Raw genomic sequence first — 23,588 nt, forward strand, 5'->3', positions numbered from 1 at the left:
CCCTGCACATCTCCATGTTTTCCTCTCCTGGCTGCTCTGCGCTCACAGTGTTTATGATCTCCTTCAAACCTTCACCTCTGCTGGCTCCGCCCCATGCGGCCTCGCATCTTAAGCCTCTCACACCTCCACTCTGCCTCCATTAACCCCCCCCCCAAACTTGCCACCGTATCAGCATCACTTCAGCATCACCTGGGCTACTGCCGCTAACCCCCAACAATATCAGTGCTCCGCCATCTTTTAACACCCCGCCCCTCTGCGTTAACACCACCCCTCCACAGTAACACCATAATCCCGCCCTCATTCTGCTGCTGCGTCGCGGTGAAATATGTTTCAAATGCCGCTGTAATCCTTGCAGGAGAAGAAGAAGAGAGTGCACTCCACGCTGGAGGATCACCCCAACCCCCCCCCCCCCCCCCCCCCCTTCCCGCCACCGCTCCCTCTACTCATCTCTCAGGGATTATCTCCCCCTGCAGCCAAGGCTTCTGGGAAATATTAGAAAAGAGGGAGGGGAAGAGAGGAGAGAGTTGTCCCTGAGCGCGCTCAGTCAGTGTGTGCTCCTCTCCCTCTCAGAGGGAAGCTGCAGCTTCTTATTGAGCTAATATCAGGTAATTACAACATTATTAGAACATTATTACAGCATTATTAAAGCTCAGCCGGCGCTGCCATACACTGAGGCGGTGTGATTTCCACAGGAAGACCTTCGTTCCTCACTTACTGACAGAAACAGCTGGAGACAGCTGTGCCCGACGGATTACACCCAAACGCAACAAATCTGAGTTTAACTGGCTGATTTTACTTCAATGTAATAGAAACAATGATGATGGTCATCCTGATGGTCATTGTGATGGTGATGATTGTGATGATAATGATGGTGATGATGATGTTGATGATGGTGATGTGATGGTAGAGCTGGGCGATATGAGATTTTTTCATATCACGATATGTTTTTTTCATTTCAGGCGATAACGATATCTATCACGATATAAGCCAAATAACTATATTTGTAAGATTTAAATGTGCCGTTGCTCACAAGTAAAATGTGAAATAATCAGCAGCTTGTTTTTATTTAAATATTTATTTCCCATAATAAGTTCAACAGGGTAGATGTACTTAAGGAACATGAGACTTTTTCAGATAAATAAAGGCAAATATTGCAAACTACACAAAAGGCAGCCGCTAAAGCGTTTAAGTTTCAAAATAGAACAAACAAAACAGACTAAATTGTCAATTCCACTTAGAAACAAAATATTAATTCTAAAAATAAATCTTAGTTTGTTTTACAGAAGAACAGACAAAACTGACTAACTTTTGTCAATATCAAATAAACTGAGAACTAAAAGGAAATTCTCAATCTCTCCTTGTTGTATAGCTTAGCTTTTCAAACAGTTTTAACAGTTAGTTTAGTCTGACAAAAGCCGAATGACGAATTAGCGCTTCCAGTCAGAGACTGAGGCTACGTCCACACGTACACGGGTATTTTTGAAAACTGAGATTTTCCGTTTTCGTTTTAAAAAATAATCCCGTCCACACATAAAGGCAGAAATGAAGGAAAACGCTGCTATGAACATGCCAAAGCAGCAGGTGGCGCTAGATTCCTAACCGTGCAGAAATACTGGCCAATCAGAAGTCTAGAAGCCTCGGTGGGAAAAAGTAAACAAAGCTGGGGCACAGAAGCAGAACCGAGTCGTATGTGTGGACGGACAGTAACTGTGTGTATATGTAAGCATTTAAACACTGCAGAGAGTAGAATTAACAGTAACAGTATTGTAGAAATTCATTTCACCGAAACAATAACGTGGCGCACAGTGTGACGCATGCACCAGTTTATTGTATTTCCAGACTTGCTTTCGGCACAATTTACAGTGCACGCTACTCTGTTTTTTGTCAGACTTGAAATAGCCGAAATACCTTCACACTACGGAACTTGTATGGCTCTTCCGTTCGACAATCTCTCCGGCGTTGGAACCATCATCTGTTTTCTCTTCGGTCACGCTCGGTTGATTTTTTTAGTTGGCACACTCATTTCCTCCATTACGCACTGGCTGCTTCCCAAACAAACACACGTGCGGCTTGGCACTTGTGCTGTATGTAACAAGTCACGCGACGTGACGCTGCGGCTGTGATTGGTTCGGCTCTGCGCTACTTAATTTGGATTGGCTGACCTTTTTTTTTTTTTTTAAGAGGACAAGAGCGGCAAGGTCTATCGCGATAGCTTAATTTCTCTATCGAGTAAAAGTTATATCGCGATACATATCGTTATCGTTCTATCGCCCAGCTCTATGTGATGGTGATGATGGTGATGGCGGTGATGATGGCGGTGATGGTGATGTGATTGTGATGATAATGATGGTGACTAGGGCTGCTCGATTATGGCAAAAATGATAATCACGATTATTTTCACTGAAATTGAGATCTCGATTATATGACGATATTTATTTAACCCTTTAAGACCTACCATAGAACCAAGTCCGCCAGAGCTTATATTATTTTTTTTACATGTTGTAGTGCCATTTGTGGGAGCATTTCAAGTTGCTATACAACTGTTATAGCCCATATTTTAATAATATGTATGCATTAAGTCCATAGTAACTACATTAATTGCAAACAAGTGCAATAAACTACAAAAAAATTGAAAATCGTTTTTGTTTTTTTTACATATATTTCTTCTTGGAGAAATTTAAGAGGTTTATCCCTCAAAACTTTAAATACAAAAAAGTTGCAAAAAATAGTTTACAACAACAGGAAATTTATTTTGAGTGTCTTCATAGTTTTATTTTGGAGATACAGCAATTTTTATATACTGCAGGAAAAACGAAAAAACAATCCTATGATGCAAATTTGCAAAGAAAACAGCAGGTGCATCAAAATAAACTATTTCCAGCAGTGCAAACATCCCAGAAACTATTCAGAAAAGTCAAACATGACCAGTATCGGCTTTTAAGGCCTACAAGTAAAAAACTACATTTTCCGCGAAAATGACGTCACTTCTGGTTTCGGCCAGGAAATGGCGGACATGTGATAGTTCGAGCTGACGTCTGTTTCACTGTGGGAAGTGTTACGAACAGCTGATTGGATCGGCAAAGCTGTTTCTGTTTTTGTTCCTGCAAGCGCTTTTTATGCAATTTTTGCAAAGCTATATGTGGAAGGAAACCGTGACCGAGGACAAGCTGATGGCATCAGATGTAAGTACAACTCCTCCGGTTTCATATGCAAAACAAATTATTGCACTAGCTTACATGGTTCAGGTTCTACAGGGATTTAAAAAGGTTACACAAAACGGAGCGTGCTGGTCTGACCGGCTTTAAAGGGTTAACAATGACTTTAAAAAATAATATAAAATAGTGTGCAACACCACTGAAGTTTTTTTTTTACCTCTCTTTTCAACCAACGGCAGTCACTCTCCTCTCCAAATAACTTCTGCTTAGCTTTCCGAGCTTCCCTCGGGTCCTCTCAGCGGTCTCCAACCTTTTTTGCGCCACGGACCGGTTTATGCCCGACAATATTTTCACGGACCGGCCTTCAAGGTGTCGCGGATAAATGAGGGAGGGGCTAATAATCGGCTCAGACATTTTTAATGATCGTTGAAAGCCCAGATCGTAATCGTGATTAAAATTCGATTAATTGAGCAGCCCTAATGGTGACGATTGTGATGATAATGATGGTGACGATTGTGATTGTGATGATAATGATGGTGATGATTTTGATGGTCATAGTGGTGATGATGATGGTGATGGTGATGTGATTGTGATAATTGTGATGGTCATGGTGGTTGTGATGGTGATTGTGATGGTGACGATTGTGATTGTCATGGTGGTTTTGATGGCGATGTGATTGTGATGATTGTGATGGTCATGGTGGTTGTGATTGTGATGTGATTGTGATGGTGATGATTATGATGGTCGTGATGATGATGGTTGTGATGGTCATGATGGTGATGGCGGTGATGATTGTGATGGTGATGTGATGGTGATGATTATGATGGTCATGGTGGTGATGAAGATGGTGGTTGAGATGGTTGTTACGCCTTTAGTCTAGGCGTGTAGAGAAGCACATAAGGTTGAGAGAAGGAGGAGAGAGAAGCAAGCACCCGCCCTGGTTCCCAAACCAAACAGCCGAAACCAGCTATGGGTGAAAAAGGTGATTTTATTCAATGTCAGGAAGCGTAGCTCCAGGGTGAACCCAGGCCAAAATAATAAACAAAACCAACTAAGTCCCGCCAGAGAAGATAAGATAAGATAGAACTTTATTTTTATTTTATTTTTTTAAGAGAAAACTAACTAAACCCTAAGAAAGAAACAAAACAAACAAATGACAATACTATCTAGGGCTGCACGATTTTGCATAAAATGAGAATCACGATTTTTTGGCTTAGAATTGAGATCACGATTCTCTCACGATTTTCTTTTCCAGTATAAATATTTATTGCACTTATTAACTGCACATCAACTTCGTAACAGTTGAGACCGAACATAAAAACAATAAATAAACATTAAAAATAACAAATGTCTCACGTTTTGTTGTCGCCGCTAAATGTTGTACTGCTTGAAATTCCGTCTCCACCGTTGCTCGACACTGCGTGTATAGAGCAGGTAGTGCAACAATAGAAAAATAGGACAGCACTGTGTAGCGTTTGTCTAGGGTGTTGATCATTTTCCTAAATCCCTCGTTTTGCACAGTGTTGATGGGAGCCATATCTTTGGTCAGGTGATAAGTGATAGCCTCCGTAATTTCTTTGAGTTCGACGTGTATAGGGAAGCGCTGTATAAGGTTCCCATTATTGATGTTTGGGTGGTTGACCGGGACGGATTTTCTCCTGTCACTCTCTCGTCATCCCTGACGTGCTCTCCGTTGTTTTTTCCCTGCTAATTTTAGCATCACGCGGCACAGCTTCTGTATCACGTGGTATAAGGCTCCGCCCTTGTCATTTGTTGAGCAGGAAGAGTGAGCGCTTGTTTTCATGCAGAGTACGTCCCGGATCAAAATGCGGTACAGTCGTCGTCGTTTTTTGTTTGTTTTTTTTGTTTTTTTGTTTTTTTTAAATCGTTGTCATTTGGAAATGAGATCGCACATAAGTATGAATCGAGATCGCGATTTTCTAACGATTAATCGTGTAGCCCTAATACTATCCCTCGCTTCCTAGCCCAGAAATAGGAGAAAACATGTTAACTTGTTATTTTCTGTTATATCGCGAGAGTGCTGTTGCCCGTGAAGTGTTGTTGTTGTTTGTATGTAAAATGGCGGAACGAATAAAGCGCTGGGAATCGGAGTACGACGTTGTGTCTTTTGAGTTAACATTGGTAGCAGAGGATGGTTTCAAATTACAAAGTACCACCAAAGCTTGATGAAGCCAGGCCATACGAGTGCTGGAAGAATGAAGTCAATATCTGGAGACAAGTTACGGAGCTGGATAAAAAGAAACAGGCACTCGCGGTGGCGCTGGGGCTCGAGGGAAGAGCCAGAGAAACGGCCATGGAGATACACGCGGAAGATTTGGACAAAGATGACTTGCAAAACTTGACGCGGTGTTTCAGAGAGAAGAGAAAGATCGCGCTTATGAAGCCTACTCGTGTTTTGACTGCATTGCAAAGAACCACAGCGTGTCCATGGCAGACTACATTATAGACTTTGAACAGCGTTATAACCGGATGAAAAAGTACAACATGACGCTGCCTGACGCTGTGCTAGCATTTAAGCTTCTAGATACAGCTTGTCTTGATGAGGAAAGTCGACAGTGTGCACGGACTTAACGTTTGCGTCTATGAAGTCTGCACTGAAACGGATTTTCGGAGGGAAAGTAACCGGAGTTTTCAGCGGAATTCAACTGAACCAAGATGCAGTTTTCCTTACGGAACAAAGAGGTCCCAAATACAAACGAAACAACGGTACTTCGTCGCGGAGTGGACAGCGACAACCACTACAAGGTACCAACCCACTTGACAAGTTTGGCAAGCGAACAAGATGTGCTATTTGTCAGAGCACTTACCACTGGGCGAAAGACTGTCCTCATCATAATGGTGACCAAGTAAAGCTAACTGAAGATGGGAAAGTGGAGGAGTGTAACATTACTTTGTACTAGAGATGGCACGATACCACTTTTTTATGTCCGATACCGATACTGATATCATAAATTTGGATATCTGCCGATACCGATATGAATCCGATATAGTGTGTTTTAATCAACAAAACTGTTTTTTTTAAATATCTTGCTGCATTTTGTATAAGTTCATACTCAAGTTTAAAACAACAACTACACTAAAGCTATTCTGTTATACCTGTATGCAAAAAAAAATATTTCATAGTTCAGCAATACTGATCAATCTAATAAACTCAAACCTACACCATCCTCCCTATTCTGGTATTTTAAAGAGTACTTAGCGTAAATATTAAGCAACCTAACTAATAGGGTTCCAACTCCCAGCAACAACAAAAATAAAAAAATAAAAAATAGGGAACCACCCCTCACGCTCCACCTCATGATGCTTAATCGACGTAATCAACCTTAATTTGATGCAGTGTGAAAAAAATGCACAGAAATCAATTATTTTTCAAGAAATATTAAATAGATTCAACATCTTTCTTCAACAAAATTGCAGACTGCACAGATGGTACCTTCCCAAAGTAAAAAGTACTATAGCTTACTAGGGTATATATATTAGACTTAATAGTCACTATATACAGTAATTGACTTCTATTCATTTTACATCAAATTAAAACTTTGGGTGTCAGATAATTATTTATTAAAAGCTAGACATTTTAAATGAGAATAAGAAAGAAAAGTATGTCTTTGTGCCCCCTTTTCCCTGTTCATGCCCTATCGGCCCCCCTGGCTAAACTTTGCTAGATCCGCCCCTGCACAGTTACCAGCGTCAGCTACGTAGAAAAAGATCCTCGAGTAGAAAGTAATATTAAATACATTCTAACAATAGCTGATCAAGCTTAAATGTGCTGCTGTTGTTTATCCACTGGTTTCCTCTTTCTGGTGCAAAGTGGGCCAAAAAGAAACAAGAGACACGGACTCGCGACAGAAAAGCCGATCAGCTGATCATTAAGCAGTTTCATGATTGAAGTAGCAGCAAGAAGAGGCAGTCGCTCCATATATCGTTTGTTAAGCTTAACGCAGGAATGCTTTACAAACATTCAGAGATGGACTTACACACTTGCTTTACTTCTCTCGGGATAACTTTGTCGGAGATGAAATGCCGGGTTGCTAGCGAAGCTCCAAATGCTATCCAGACCACCGACAGGTCCCGCATGCCACAGCCGCTCTATCACGTGATGCATACTGCTCCGATGTGCTAACGTTCTGAGGCGAGTTACGGCGTGTTGCAAGTTTTGTGAGGTGCTTTCGTGATATTTAATGGATCGGATTACATTTTTTATTTTTCTCCGATATCCGATCCAGTAATTTAGGTCGATACCGATACGTAATATCGGATCGGTCCATCTCTACTTTGTACACTAAAGCCAGACTCTGAAATCTTGCTGACTGAGGCACTGGGGTCAGCCATTATTGATACTGCATGTACACGTACAGTTTGTGGTCAGAAGTGGCTAGATAGTTACATGCGTGACCTGCCCGCGAAGTGTTGTTGTTGTTTGTATGTAAAATGGCGGAACGAATAAAGCGCTGGGAATGAGAGTACGACGTCGTGTCTTTTGAGTTAACAAAACAGTTCAAAAGAAAAGGCAGCTCACCCCTTCAGCAGCTCACCCCTTCAGCCTATGCATAAGTATAAACTCAGTGCTTATGCATAAGCACTGAGTTTATACCCGCAGGTGGCGGCTCTCACAGAGCACGCTTACACAGATACAAAGTAACCCAAAAAGTTGGAGTCCAGGTCCGCGTCTGCTGTCAAAGCTGCTCGCTTGCTTCTCTCTCCCTCCTGGCAGCTGTCAGAGCGGGTTTTTGAACGCAGTCACCACGGTCCAATCAGCAGCTCTCTGCTCTTCATTAGGGGAAGGACCTGCAGAGAGACACAGTAAAGAGAAACACAGCAGCTCACACAGACTTTTTATGGCCACAGGTCGTAACAATGATGATGATTGTGGTGGTCATCGTGGTTGTGATGGTGATGTGATTGTAACCGTGGTGATATCCTGTGGCTGTGACATCAGCGTGCAATGCATTTGAATGTTGTTGCAGTCCTGAGGGAATTTAAACACTTTGGTAAAGGCCTTATTTTCTCTCCATGAGCTCCACGCTCATTGAGTGGTAAAAGTCACAGGTGAAACCCGTCTGTGATTCTGTTTAACGCCTGCAACTGGAGGCGGAGTTTCAGGCGTCTGTCTCGCCTGCTTCCTCTCACCTGTTTCCTGATTTTCTGACACCAGAATCTTACATAACCGTGACGACCAATCAGAGCTGCTCTGACAGCTGCGGCCTAAGGTTGGCCTAAGTGCTGACCTCTGACCTCTGTGACCCCTAAGGCTTCTGTCCTAAAACGTCTGCAGGCAGCATTCAGGGCTGAAAAACTCCACCATCAGTCAGACAGAAGCTGAGGTGTTCAGCTCGAATGATCACGTGTTTTCAGCGTGTCAGTGGATCAATATATGAGGAAACTGTAAAAACATGATTCTACACTTCGGACTGCTGAAAGAGCCGAGTGCCCACAGCTCAGCTCATTGATTAGGATCAATTGCTGAATGACTGATTATAGATATGAGTTAAAATGTGCGTTTGCAGATTGGTCCGATCAGTAACTGCAGATTAACTCTGTCCCTGTCTGCGTGCAGTGGAAACGCCTGGAACAAGAGAGAGAGCAGCAGGCAAGCGAGGTAAACACACACACACACACACACACACACACACACACACACACACACACACACACACACACACACACCCCTGGTCAATATTTGGATGTTTGCCTACAATAACACTATTTTTAACACTTCAGTACCATTACCTCTTAAAGTATTCTTTCTTCTAGCTCCTTTCACACTAAAAGTGACAAAGTGTGAAGCAAGGAAAGACACATCATCAAAGTTTATCAGTCAGAATAAACTAGATCATTGATTTTTTTAAATTTAATCAAAGAAATTACATTTTTAAGTTGAGCAGTTATTGATTTTTTAGGAGGTCCTTTACAAACATGGAAACGTTGGGTTTTAGTTTCATTGATTAAAGTTTGTTGTTTGTTGATGCGAGGTTTCTGTTTCAGTCGAGTCTCGGTAGAATCTGTTTCTGCTGCTCTGCCTGCGTCTGTTTTGTTCTTCTGATTAAATTTTGTTATTAATGTAGCGCCATCGTTTTTCCTGCTGAAGCCTGTTAATTAGGCTGAGGGCTCTGTGGGGATTAGAGCCTGGAGAGCTTTTTAATTTCACACACAAACTCAGCAGCTGCCGGCAAATTAACGCCAGGCGGCCAGAGAGCCGCCGCAGCCGACACCAGAAACCAGACGTTACAACGCACGCAAAACGTTTCCACGCAGACGTACACGTTAACACAGCATTCACAGCCGTGCTCTGCACACTTGACCTCTGGGCTTCCATCCGTGAACCTGGATCGACTCAGCGGAGACCTTCGATAAATCCAGGCCGCTTTCCATCTCTCTGATTGATTATCGATTACTGATCTTTGACGGCTCCGTCTGTCAGGTCTGTGCAGTCAAAAAAGTAAAACCAATATCAGTGATCCTGAAGTACTTGAGTAAAGTACTCAGTTACTCCCACAGTCAGTACAGTTACAGTGTGGATGTTGAAGGTCAATGGAAGAGGAGGAGCGTTTCATTTACTCCTCGCCGCGCTCCTCCTTCTGATAATTAAAGTTTCCTCTCGTCCTCACCTCCACATCCTGAGCCCCCCCCCTCCACACACACACACACACACACACACACACTCCTCATGTTAAAGGTCAAAGTAGTTCCTTTCATATACCCCCCTCCCCCCTCCTCCTCCTCACCCCGTGCCTCTGTCACCTCCACCTCCACCTCCTGTCCTGTTGCTCCTCCATGCTAATTAAAGACAGCTCCCCTCTTTGGTGGTAAAGGTTCGGGCGGGCTCCTTTTATTACCTCCTCCCCCGTCCTCCCTCTTCGGTTGACCTTAACTCGTCGTGTTAAAGGTCAGCGCGGCGTCGTTCCCGCCTGCTCCTCACATCATTTGGAAATTATTCTGATTAATAAGTCGGGCAGCTCTTTTGAAGCGTCTCCTCCGGCCCGGCTGGAGAAGACACATATTGACTCTCCGGGTTTGGTTCCTCTTTTGATGTCTCGCTTTAAACTCCCAGACCTCGAGGGCTTCGATTAGCATAGGGGAGTAGGTCGGGATCAGGCTGCGGCTGACTTCCACACAGTCTGACCAAAGACACAGCCCGACGCAAAAGCGCGATGCAGCGGCCCGCCGCCGGTGGCCCGCCGCGGTTGTCCACAAATTCAGTTCCCTGTGCAGAGTCGCAGAGGAGGAGGACAAGAGGGGAGGAAGATACAGGAGGAGTGGTCAGCTGTTTGAAAGGAATAAAATAACAAAAAGTAATAAACTTTATTTAAAACATGTTTGTAAAACAAAACGCTTCACACGGTCTTTATAGGGATTAAAATCAGAGTGCGAGCTCCGCCCCCTCCGAACTCCCATGAAGGAAATTCATTAATCATGATGTCGGCTCCTCTAAAGAAATACAACATTCACTCGTAAAATACAGAACAAGTACAACGAATAATAAATAAAAAGTACATCTCTCCATCCATTCTCTTCTCCTTATCCTTCTCACAGTGACGGGGGTGGAGCCTATCGCGGCTACCATAGGGCGCGGGGCAGGGCACACCTGGATTGGTCTCCAGTCTGTCACAGGGCCAGCACAGGGACAGAGACAACCATTCACTAACTGCACGTGTGTGGATTGTGGGAGGAAGCTGGCGAGAACATGCAGCATAAAAGGCCCCGCCCACACGGTGGATTCGGACCCAGGGCCTTCTGTGCCACCGTGCTGCCTTTTATATTCATTCATGCCCATTAAAAATGGCTCCACTCAGTCCAGCACATCCTTGCATCCTCTCAGCAGACTTGCTGACTTCACCACGATGGCATCATCCATGTCCTTCTGGCAGCTGCAGCGCTCCGGCGGCGTCTGCGTTCTGCTCACTGATGACTCGTCAGAAACTTCAACCTCGGTGGAAACCATGGTGACGTTAAGTACAGTTCACAAGGACTCTGGACTCTGTGACGGTGACATGTATAAACTACAACACCCAGAATATGGACTACAAAACACTGCTGCTGCTTTACTGCCGCCTGGCCTCACTGTGGGCTCAGCAGGTCATAAAAACAGGAAGTATGACATCATTACAAAGACAGGCAGAGCTTTTAAAATGAAAACAGCCTTTTCTTCTTCTGTGGTCCTGCTGCAGCGCAGCCCAGAGGAACTCCCCCCTCCTCGTTTAAGGTTTAATCCACGACCGTAACCTAAACTGGACGATACAGACTCTGAAACACGCTGTGATTGGTCATGATGTCACTTCCTGTGTTGTTGCCTTTGCCATGCAGATTAAAACGCGTCCTCTCTCTCTCTCGTTGCCTCGCCGGCGCCTTACTAACGCATCTAATCCTCATCATTACCGTTAATTTACGGTGCTCGACAAACGCAGAAATCCCCTCTGATTCCCACAATGCACCTGTAAACCCCTCCTCATTACGCGCAGTGTTGACACGCGTTAGAGTTAATTAGTCCATTAGTTAATTAATCCTTTATTTGAACAGGAAGTAGCGCTGAGAGCCATGGCTTGATCTCTTCGTGAGCACGAGCAGTTAAAACACAAACACATGGTTAGGTCGGCCAATCAGAGCGCGGCTCCCAGAAGCCTCGGGTGGATTGATGTAACGTGCCTCTCTGCTGCTGGTGTTGACTGAAATCAGCTGATTACCTGTAACTGACGCGTGTTTCATCCAATCAGGAGCTGCAGAAGGTGCAGATGGAGAGGGACGGTGCTCTGGAGGACCGGCGGCGGCTGGGAGCGGAGGTTCGGGCCCTACGAGCCAATCACAGGTCAGCACACACGAGTCTGAACTTAAAGATGTTCATCCACAGGAATGTGGAGAAATCTGTGGTTTCGGTCCAAACAAGGACCCAGATCTCAGAGACACCAAATAGCTGATTTAAGGTGTCAGTTAAAATATGTCAGAGCTTTGATTTAAATCTGTGGTTTTATTGTGAAAGTCCCTTATCACTTCCTGCTGTGGATTTATCAGTGAGTAATATTAGGAGCGGCTGATTTCAGCTGGGTTATGTCCTTTCAGTTAGTGAAATCATAAAAAATAATAATATTTTCCATGATTTCATCATCTCTAATTAGTGGCAGGACTTCTGTGAGCAGTTTTGTAGGAATGGGATCTAAAAGACACGTTGATGGTTTGGAGGAAGTAATTATTGAAGTTAACTCAGAAAGATCGATTGGAGAAAAAGAGTCTAACTTAATAACATCAATGGTACTGAAAGTAGCTGTAGATAATATTACATCTGTGGGATGATTTTGAGTCATTTTTTCTCTAATTGTTAACATTTTACTTGTGAAGAAGTTCATGAAGTCATTACTAGTTTTCACCTGCAGCCCATCTCATCCCAAACCATCTCACCATCAATCACCATTGAGTTTAGGTAAGGTGACTGTGGAGCCCAGGCCACCTGGCACAGCACTCCATCATTCGGTCAAGCAGCCCTTACACAAGGTGTGTTTGGGGTCATTGTCCTGTTGGAAAATAAATGATGGGATGTAAGGTTGGGCGATTGGGCGAATATATCCACTGAGGCTGAGCCTTTCACCAATCAGTTTTACTAGAGAGATTTATTTATTTATTTATTTGTCCATGAGTACGTTTGCTGATAATGTTGGTTGAGGCTAAGAGAAGCAGTCAACGGAAAAATAATAGCACTGTTTTAATGGCACCCTCTTCCAGCGGCAAGCAAATGCACCCTCCTCAAAGTGCGCCCAAATGCAGCGATTCATTTACTCAAACTCATAACAGAAAGAAAGAAATGCAGTAGCCTATGTTCAGAAAAATCCAAAAACCTTATTTAAAAAACCTACAATGGCGGGAGGGAAACAAAGAGAAACTGGCTTCTTTTTTCCACTATAACCGTGTTTATCTGTCTTACACAGTTGACCCAACAACAAATGCAAAATTAAACCAAAAGTAAGCTGAAAATCAAAGTCTCTTCCAGTGAGCATTAAAAAAGTTAAGTGTTTTGTGCAATTTGGCGCATCTCAAATAAATTAACAGATAAATAAATAATCCAAAAAGTAGCTATGTTATGAAACAAACAAGAAAAGTAGGTAAAATATTCCCTCCAAACAAAACTTATAAATTCTAAACGCACAAATCAGTCCATGCATGATTACATTGCTCCGCCCATCAAAAAGTCTGCTCCTGTGCGAATATATCACCTGTTGTTGGCGATTGGACTGATGGTTGTTGGTTGGAAAATTTCTACATATCACCCAACCTTAATGGGATGGCATGTCGCTGCAGGATGCTGTGGTAGCCATGCTGGTTCCGTGTGCCTTCAATTTTGAATGAATCCCCACCAGTGTCACCAGTAAAAGACCCCCACACCATCACACCTCCTCCTCCATGCTTCACAGTGGGAACCATGTAGAGACCGTCCATTCACCTTTTCTGTGTCGCACAAAGACATGGCAGGTGGAATCAAAGATCTCAAATTTGGACTGATCAGACCAAAGCACAGATGGTCTAACGTCCATTTCTTGTGTTTCTTGGCCCAAACAAATCTCTTCTTGTTGCTTTTCCTTAGTCGTGGTTTCTCAGCAGCTATTTGACCATAAAGGCCTGATTCACACAGTCTGCTCTGAACAGTTGATGTAGAGATGTGTCTGCTACTGGAGCTCTGTGTGGCATTTATCTGGACTCTGCTCCGAGGTGCTGTCAACTTGGGATTTCTGAGGTTGGTGACTCGGATGAATGTATCCTCAGCAGCAGAGGGGTCTCTTGGTCTTCCTTTCCTGGGGCATCCTCAGGTGAGCCAGTGTCATCGTAGCACCTGGTTTTGAGACTGCACTTGGGGACACATTCAAAGTTTTAGCATTTCCACGGACTGACTGACCTTCAGTTCTTAAAGTAATGATGGAGTGTCGTTTCTCTTTACTTAGGGGGAAATCCAGGTGAACACTCTTGTCTCTCTCCAAACAATCCAAACACGAATCCACTCGAACACTCGTCACTTAGGGAACACCGGGGAAAACAGTCCAGAGGGTCTGCACACAAAGAAACGCTCGTTAGATTCCAAACACACAACTACATGGAAAAACACTTGCTAGACGCTCAACTTTCACTGACGTGATTCTCACAACGATCCAGCGAAGAACAGCCGTTGCTTCCTGGCTTGAATGCCATCCACACTGATGAGGCACAGGTGTTTCCTCCTTCGAGGGCGTGAACCTATAATGAGAGAGAGAAACACCGGCTACATAGGACCCTACACCGCCGGGCAGAACATGTTCCCTCTAAGCCTGAAGGGAAAAAGAAGGAACACACATGTAAAGGAAGCACTCAAAATGTGTGGTTATCCTAATTGGGCTTTCATCAAATCAGCAAAGAGGCACAGAAAAGAAGATCAGACACCAGCGAGGGAGGATAAAAAGGACAGACGCGACAACATTGTCAGCCCCTATGTAGCCGGTGCACAACATGAACGAAACCCAACAGAAAGCATCAGAGAGGTCAGAGGGCGCAGTTTCAGGACCGGCCCTGAGGAAGAACACTCGGGCTGAGGCCCCACTCGGCAGTCACAGCGAAGCGCCGCAGTAGCCTGAGTCAGAATAAAGATGAGCAGCGAGGCGTCCACGCTGGCCAAACTGTGAGTCTCCATAAATCATCAGGATTGATGCTGGACGCCTGCTGAGATGTCCGGGGGGGGGGAATCAGGATTTTTGTTTGATTTCAGTTTTCTTGGTGGAAATAAAAACTAATTTCCTGTGATTTTACTTCATTAAACCCTGTGTGTGTGTGTGTGTGTGTGTGTGTGTGTGTGTGTGTGTGTGTGTGTGGGGTCTCAGGTATTACAGCCTCAAAGTGGGGACGTTTTGTTCCTCTCACGGGCTCGGAGCTGGTCTCAGTACTGGTCCTGAGCAGTCTGAAGGCTCACAGCTGGATTTCTGAGCCCGGCAGGCTGACAGATGTGTGTCAGATGGTTTTTCATCAGTGTGTTGGTCCACGGGATTAGCAGGACGTCAGAAGAAGATTGACCTTTGACGTGTTGGTCACATTCTGTGTTTGCTGTGTTACAGTTTCTGTTTATTCTCTATTATTGGTGGTTTTTCTCAGGGTCTCTGTGCTGATTTGATGCCCTCACAGGAGAGATATTTGGTTATTGTTCAGTTTGCAGCCAATCAAAAAGCTGCACTTCAACCTCTGAACCAGGCATGTTCAGTCTGACGTATTAGTACCTCTGAGGAGGTGCTATAGTGTAGAAGTAAAAAAAAGCAGCTGGATTTCTTTCATGTTGTGTTGCCTGTTGTTAGCGATCCTGTCAGATCACAGGAAATGCGTCCCAGCGTGAAGACTGATTTAAAATATCCAGACAGTGATTCCTTCTGATTTCCTCAGACTGAAACGTAGTTATTTATGCTTCAAGTCTCTTAGTCCTGATCAGACGCCGCTAACCTCAGCAGTGCAGACCGGGTTAGATAAAACAGATCTCAGCAGGTCAAAGGTCAGGCCTGTGTTTGTGTACTTGGTTTCTTCGCTGATGGCCCAAACTGGAGGTGGGTTTAAAAACTCCTGAACCAATTTTAAATATAAATGCATTTTATCAGAAACGGCAGAGTGTCAGCTTAGAGCTCAAAAAACTATTTCTATTAACAAACAGCTGAAACAGTAAATGAGAGCAGGTAAACAGATTCTGCACAAAGATGTAAACGCCGAGCGGGGATTGTCACCTGACGGCACAGACGCGCTGTCCGGCTGGAAGCCGACAGCTCAGATTCAGAAGCTGCAGGTTTCATCTCTCTGACTGAACCAGCAGCAAAAGAAGATCAAACTGCGCTTCACGTTTGAGAAACATCGTCATGAATTCTTTGGCTGTTACTTCCTGCACAGCTCTCGGTCTCTGTGTCCTCAGAGACCAGTTTACCATCAGATCTGTTTTTCTTACCACACACCAGTCTGCTGTTGTGTTCAGTGCTGTCGGCCTCTGACATCTAAACTTTTACAAATGACTGCTCAGCTGTAATCACACCTCTGTAACTCTGCTTCACTTCAGCAGCATCAGGTTCACATGTTGATTCATGGTTTTATTTTAAGGTGCTATAAAAAGCCAGGCCAGGAAAATCTGCTTCATGTTTTTATCCTCAGTTACTTGGACACAAAGGCCTCTGCTGCGATGCTCACACCTCTGATCAAGTCTCACGGTGTCAGTACTGATAGATGATCAGAAGCTGAATCCAGGCGTTATAGGAATCAGCGAGGATACCCAGTAATGGTAAATGGTAAATGGACTAGTTCTTATATAGCGCTTTTCCACTCTTCTGAGCACTCAAAGCGCTTTACACAACTTGTGCATTCACACCCATTCACACCCATTCGCACAAGCACAACTGACATTCACACACATTCATACTCCGATGGATGCATCGGAGAGCAATTTCGGGTTAGTATCTTGCCCAAGGATATTTGGCATGCAGACTAGGGGAAGCCGGGAATCGAACCACCAACCTTCCGATCAGTAGATGACCTGCTCTACCACCTGAGCTACAGCCACCCAGTAATAAGTGATATGTTGCTTGTGTGAGGTTGTACAGACTTATTTTTAAAACCTGCTGAGAGTCTAATTATTTTTTTATGTGTATAACAAAGTGAGACAGGGTGCGCTTTCTTCTGTTCCCGTCGGACGTGTTTTTGTGTTTGTGCCTTCGATGTAATATTGTGTGACGTCGGGTGTCTGCTTTGTCACCATGAAGTTGGAGAGATGTCTCTCGCTGATGTCGACGTCTGAGATTCAGGAATGGTTTCTGCAGACTCTCGGACAGGTGCAGCGGCGTCTGTGACGGCTCATCAGTGGTTGTCTTTGTGTGTTTACTCTTTAAATGTTTCAAACGGTGCTTATCACTAAGATATTCTCAGATATTAACACTGTGTGTATGCATTAGGGCTGGGCGATATGACCCAAAATTCATATCTCGATATTTTTTAGCTGGATGGCGATATAAGATATATATCTCGATTTTTTTTTTAAAGCCATAAGTTAAGAACAAAAAGAGAGTTCTTAGTCACACTGTGTCCCAGATGTCACACGGGCACTTTTATTTACATACAGCGTAGATGTACATGAAGAAATTACTCAAAAATAAATTATCAGCATTTATTAAATAATCATGGTCCATAAATAAAAGAAAACAATGTTGTTTTTGTGCATAACAAAAAGCTCATAATTGTGCAGTCAAAATGTAAACTAATAGACGCTGAGCATAATAACAAAGAGACAGATTTCACAGCTGCACCACGTCTCTGAACAGGTGCCATTTGTGGTCCTTATACACACACAGTACGTATCACTCCGCGAGGCTCCTCCCCGGTAGCGGTAATCCTCCGACAATCCATCAAGTGGTGCAGCTCCGTAGCTTAGCAAAGTCATAATAAAACATTTTTGACAGATTGCTGAGCGCTGTGTACCACATAAAATCGGTTCGCGGTCAGTAAGCACAACCAGAATTCATACATAAGGCGCACTGTCGAGTTTTGAGAAAATGAAAGGATTTTAGGCCGTGCAGCCCCTCCGGGCTGCATGTCATTAGCGCGGTTAGCTCGCTAACACGTTGACGCCGTCCAGCCCCACGCACGGGGCGATCCGCGGTAACTCGCTAACGGAGATTTTCCGCTTTCATCTTGTCATTGCCTGCAGGTGAAGCTATGGGGGAGGCGGAGTTGTGTTCAGTGAAGGAGAGGCGAGGCCGAGTAACGTTGCGTAGAGACAAAAGTGGACGAAAGAGAGGCAAACCTGCGGCTCCACAAGTATAATTATAACGTAACATAGACTATATCGATATAAACGATATTGTCACATCTTATATCTCGTATGAAAATATATCGATATTTTTTAAAAAACTCGATATATCGCCCAGCCCTAGTATGCATTGTATTCCTGTTTTCCTTTCATTCAGTTTTATGGATTTATATGAGCTGTGCTGAACCACAAATTGAAGTTTTAGGACGTCCTGCTCCAACATGGAAAACGTTTCAGCAGAATTGAAGCGGTCGAGTGTGATGAAGTGAGAAAATATCAGATGCAGCACGAGGATCAGAAAACTGCTGAAGGTCCTGACGACGATGCTGTTGGTTCCTCTCTTCTGTTTTTAAAGTGTTCTGTTTCTAATTTGGTCTGAACTTTGACCTCTGACCAGTGATGGGGATAACAGCGTTACTTTTTTCAGTAACGAGTAATCTAATTACCATTCCTATCGTTACAACGCCGTTACCGTTACTAACAACAAAATGCGGTCGCGTTACTATTTTTCACCAAACAGACGGTTGAAGCTGTGTTCAGTTTATTGCAGCTTATATCAGCTGCAGGAAGTAGCTGTAAGTAATCTGGACGCTGCAGCTTTAAGCAGCTGCGCACTCCCGCGGACCGCGATCACGATCACTGTCTAGCACAACACCTGGAGCTCAGGAGGCAAAACAATCGCATGAGTGCTGCTGTTTGACTGAGGAAGAATAAAGTAGTTGTGGTAAACAATCACATGACCAAGATGACAAAGCAACAAGGTGACGTATACCAGTTTATAAACGGTGTTGATGGGCCAGTAAAACCAGAGTCGTGATAAACAATTTATACGCCTGTTTTTCCTGAATAGCTTCACGTTTACTGTCTAAGGACAGCAGCGAGACCTCTCTGCTCAAACAAAACAAAAAAACAGCCCGTTCATGTTGGTGGAACAATGCACCATGTCAACCAATCAAAAAATGATATGGCAACATGACGTTTGTTGTTTAGGAACAGGAGGAAGATTTAGGAGTGACGGAGAGAGAGAGAGAGAGTGGAAAAAGAGAGAGCGAGATGTGAGAGATTTGTGACGTTTAGCGTGTTTGGAGTGGCACAAATAATTTGTCTTATTAAATGCAGAACAGCTGATTGTTCTGTAAACAGTTTAAGTGGTTAAAAAAAAAAGGGTAAAAGGTAAATGGCTGCAAATAACTTTGTTTGCAAAACTTGTGCATAGATTTTAAAACTGACAAATATTTGCATTTAAAGTTATGAAATATGATTCAATAAACATGTTTGTGGTTGTTACAGTAAAAAATAACTTTTTCTACTCAGATTTTATGTTTTTTGTCTGATTCTAGATCAATGTTGTTAATACAGTAGTCAGAATGAAAACATGACTGTAAATTCAGACACGTGAGGTTGTGCTGAAAAGGATGAGACCAAACACGGCAAATAAACAGTTTTTAAAGGTGAAATGTGGAGGAAACATCAAAGTGGTTAAAATGGCCAATTATACCCTGGACCTCAGAGGGTTAAACGTTTATTTTAAGTAACACAATAGTTACTTTTCAAGTAATTAAATACCTTTAGAATCTTGTAACTCAGTTACTTTTTTGAAGAAGAACCTAGTAACTATAATTAATTACTTTTTCAAAGTAACTTGGCCAACAGTGCCTCTGACCTGTCTGTTTACCTTTAAGTAACCTAGCACCTATCGATATCCCACCGATCGATTATTTATCAGCTGCTTCGCGCTGACGATCACAGCAGCTTTAAAGCCGTCTGAAGCTCAATAATCAATAATAATCAATAATACCTGTTGATGTGCTGCAGCTCACGTCACACTGCCGCCTCTGAATCATTTTTATTTAAGTGCTTTTTAAATAAACTGCTGGTCGACGTCTGTTTCCCTCAGTGTTTACAGTTGGATGTGTGAACGTGTGGAAGCTCACTGGTTCTTCATCACTTTTTTACCTGTTAGCCAGTTTGTTTTATTTATTTATTATAAAGAATCGTTTTCATATTTTTAAGTTTCTGAAAATATAAAATAAATATATAATAAACCCATTTTTTCCCAGCATGCACTCTGACTGTCAGTTTAACAGGAACGTCCTCCTCTTCCCCTCTCAGATCTCAGGACTTAGCCCCGCCCTCCCAGCCCTCGTTGCGAGCTGATAGCGTCTCTCCTGAGGCCCCACCCCTGATGGATAAGCTGCAGCAGCTGATGAAGGAGAAGCAGAGCGTGGAGGCGGAGCTTCAGCGCTGCCAGGAGGCAGAGCGAGAGGCCACTGAGCAAGTGCGCAGGTCAGAGCCTTCACTTCCTGTTTGTTGCGTTCTCTGTTCTGATTGGCTGCTGCTGCTGAAGCCATGTATAATATTTTTGTATGTTCTGCTGCAATCGCCATGACAACAGAAACACTCTGATGTCACGCTAAGTCATCAATCAGCTCAGAGTCTACAGGAGAACAGAAAACGGGAGAACCCCCCCCCCCCCCCCCCCCCCCCCCCCCCCACCGTGTGTGACATGCCACCACGTTGGGGGGGCACACAACATTAGGTACGTGGTCCTAATGTTGTGGCGACTGGTGTTTCGGTTCTGCTCATGAAGCTGCCGCCGTGCCGCAGACGCAGCGCGTCGTTGTGTCTGTATCAGAGTGAATCTAACAGTTCTTCAAATTAATCGAATCTGATTTTTTAAGGTTTGGGAGACGTGAACATCAGTTTTACCCATTTGGTGCATAACAGTAGCTTAATGTTAGAGCACTCCTCCTCTTCATCGCACAGTAATCACACGCTGCTGCTCAGAAGAAGAACAAAAACAGAGGAATGAAACTCGAGAGAATCTGCAGCGTAGCTTCAGCCCAGTTTCAGGTCCAGAGGGCCGATTTTACTGCAGACTGAACCGAGCTTTAAAGACCTGCAACGGCTGAGAGTCTCTGCAGACTGTGGGAGAGGATTTTTATGATGACAGGAACCAAACTCGGACCTCTGCGGTTCGGCCCGGCAAGCCTGAAGAAGTTTTTCTGCATGAAGATGTCCCTCAGCTCTGACGATGGCGAGGTCTTCTCCTCGAGCGTTCAGAGCCGTGCCCGGCTTATTTCTCATGATTTTAGAAACCGTGTCTCTAAAATCATTCGAAATGACGGGTGGAGACTCCAGTGGTGGCGTTTCATGGTGAGCTGACGGTGTCAATCACGTTTGACGCAGAGGAAAGGTTTACCTAAAGAATGTCCATCAAACAAAATAAACTTTCTTTTGTTTGATGTCGTCACAGAGAACTGTGCGGACAGCCTGCCAGTGGTGAGCTCTGAAACATGGCTTTATGTATTATTAATAATGATTACTGAACTGCCTCGCAGCTGTCAGGAAACATCAGGTGAGCTGCTGTTTGTGGCCCACAGGTGTGACGGGCAGGTACTGAACCCTCAGAGCTTGCTGGGACAGGTCGGCAAGAATGATGACGCTTTCAGGCTCCCGGCGAGTCTCCTTGTTCACATCACAAATAAAAGTTCGTAGGACCCTGAAATCCGCTGCGGTTTAAATTAGCAGCAACATCTGAGTAGCTGTTCTTCAGTCTGAGGAGATTTTATCTCTGCGCTGCTCTTCATCAACGGCAGGAGCACGTGACTCTGAGCCGAGAGCCTGAAACAGGCTGACGATCCGAGCTGATCGATCGGGAAATAACTGTGCCTGAGGGTCAGAGGTCAGACGAGGTCCTAACTCAGCCGTGAGACTCCTAGAGAGAGCCAGATGTTTGATTTCTCCTGACAGATGTTATCCAGGTGCAAACCTTGTCACCTGTTCATTGGCTCACTGATCTCTTGTGCAGGTGATCAATAAGCTGGTTCTCTGGACAGTCCGGCGAGAGCACAGTGACCGATCGGTGAAGTTGCCTCGGAAAGTCTCACAGACTCCGGGAGGCGTTCAAAGACCGGTTAAGCATGTGGGACTAAGGAGATTTGGTGTGATGATTCATATTCAGCAGACGAGGGTGTGCGAGTGTCTGCGGCGAGCCGATGAGGAGAATTAATCAGTCAGATTCCTGCTCCTGCAGGATGGCGCTCCGACGCCGGATAACGTGACTTCTTCTTCTGCTGCGGCGCGGCGGCTCATCAGTTGAAGATGAAGGGATGAGATTCATGATGAAAACAGCTTAAGTCGTCCGTCTGCGTCCCGCACTGTCCTCCTGGGCTCAAACCCATGGCTTTCCGCTCTAATTTGGCTGCCAGCGGGGGGGCGCATGGCGCTGAAGAGCCTCCCAAGTTTCTGAACAGCGGAGAGGAATATTTGCTCTGGGTGGGGGTGGGGGGTATTACAGAGGGAAGTTTAATTTGATTTAGAGAGAGTGAGAGTGAGCGAGCATCGCCGACTGCTGGAAAGTCATTCAGGTCGCTCCCCCCCCACACACACATTTCATCTTCCTCTCACTTTCCTCATCATTTCCTCCCGTTAGTCAGAGAACTGAGGTCACAGCATCAGAGCAGTGGCCACAGAGGATCACCGCCATCATCATCACCGAGCTCTTACAAACCTCGTCAGAACATCAGAGTTCAGCGTCACTAACGGGAAATCTTTCTCCTCAGGTTGGAGCGTCTGGTCGAGGTGCTGAGGAAGAAAGTTGGAACAGGAAGTGTCCGCGCTGTCATCTGAGCGGCCGGATGTCCTGATCAGTGAAGACAGCAGCAGCTCAGTGACGATGATGTTTCCTTCTCGTCGTCTTAGCTTCGGCTCTAAAACCCAAAAAAGCTTCAAACTTTCCGGAATCATGAATGAAATTTTTCTCTCAATCAAACGTTTTTGTTGTTCTGACATTTTAAAATCAATCAAATGTTTTTTGTTGTTTAATAAAACAGTGATGCCGTGACTTCTGTTTCCTGATGGTTTATTGGTCGATTGGTTGATTGTGGAGTTTCAGAGAGCCCCGCCCCTCCCCCAGGGTCTTTAATTGGAGATCAGTGTCTTTTAGTTCTTGTGTTGATTTAAGGTTCTTCTTAAATTCGCCTGTTTTAAACTGAATCTCTGCTCGGTTTCATTTCTGAGGATCACCGTGACAACCGCGATGAAGCCGCTCTGACTTCGTGTTCCCAAAACTTCTAATTAAAATTTAACTTTGACAAGTTTCCTGGCTCGGTCACATGGCGCCCTGAGCACGCTCTTCTTCTTCTGTCACGCCATCAAGGTTCAAGGTTCTTTTTTGCCCTTTGTGCATAAACCAGCAGTCAAGGGTGAGTGCAGAGAGCTCGGCCACAGTAAGCATGTAGACACCCGCTTTACAAGAGGGGCGGCGGTTTATACACAGGAGTAATTATATCACACTACTTCAGTATTCTGAGCTCTCCTAGCCGAGGAGGCGTCCTGCTCCGCCCCGCACCATCACCCCGCCTCCACCAAACCTGGCACAGTGCAGTCAGACCAGTACCGTTCCTGGCAACCACCAAACCCAGAGTTTGATCGGTCGTCCCAGAGAGCACTGCTCTAGAGTACAGTGGCGCCGTGCTTTGCTCCGCTGTGTGCCTTGTAGGGATGGGTATCGTTTAGGTTTTATCCGATACCGGTGCCAAATCGGTACTTTTGAAACGGTGCCGGTGCTTAAATGGTGCTCAAACCGGTGCTTAAAGAATGGAGAACACAAACTTTGTCCAAAAACCTCTCATGTT

General features: G+C 44.5%; 1 protein-coding gene across 2 annotated transcripts in view; it reads left to right on the forward strand.

The window, feature by feature from the left end:
- Positions 1 to 22,735, forward strand: part of mipol1 (mirror-image polydactyly 1) — a 42,752-nt gene extending 20,017 nt beyond the window's left edge. For both annotated transcript variants that reach the window (XM_085342678.1, XM_085342679.1), the window contains 4 exons: positions 8,734 to 8,775; positions 11,888 to 11,979; positions 20,062 to 20,235; positions 22,515 to 22,735. In XM_085342678.1, the coding sequence (XP_085198804.1) occupies positions 8,734 to 8,775; positions 11,888 to 11,979; positions 20,062 to 20,235; positions 22,515 to 22,581 (375 nt within the window). In that variant the 3' untranslated portion in view covers positions 22,582 to 22,735. The remainder of the gene's footprint in view (positions 1 to 8,733; positions 8,776 to 11,887; positions 11,980 to 20,061; positions 20,236 to 22,514) is intronic.
- Positions 22,736 to 23,588: the final 853 nt, after the last annotated feature.

This window comes from Diplotaxodon limnothrissa, linkage group LG19, assembly GCF_057381915.1.
Source record: "Diplotaxodon limnothrissa isolate DT_005_m linkage group LG19, D_limnothrissa_male_GT1.1, whole genome shotgun sequence".
Lineage (NCBI taxonomy): Eukaryota > Metazoa > Chordata > Actinopteri > Cichliformes > Cichlidae > Diplotaxodon > Diplotaxodon limnothrissa.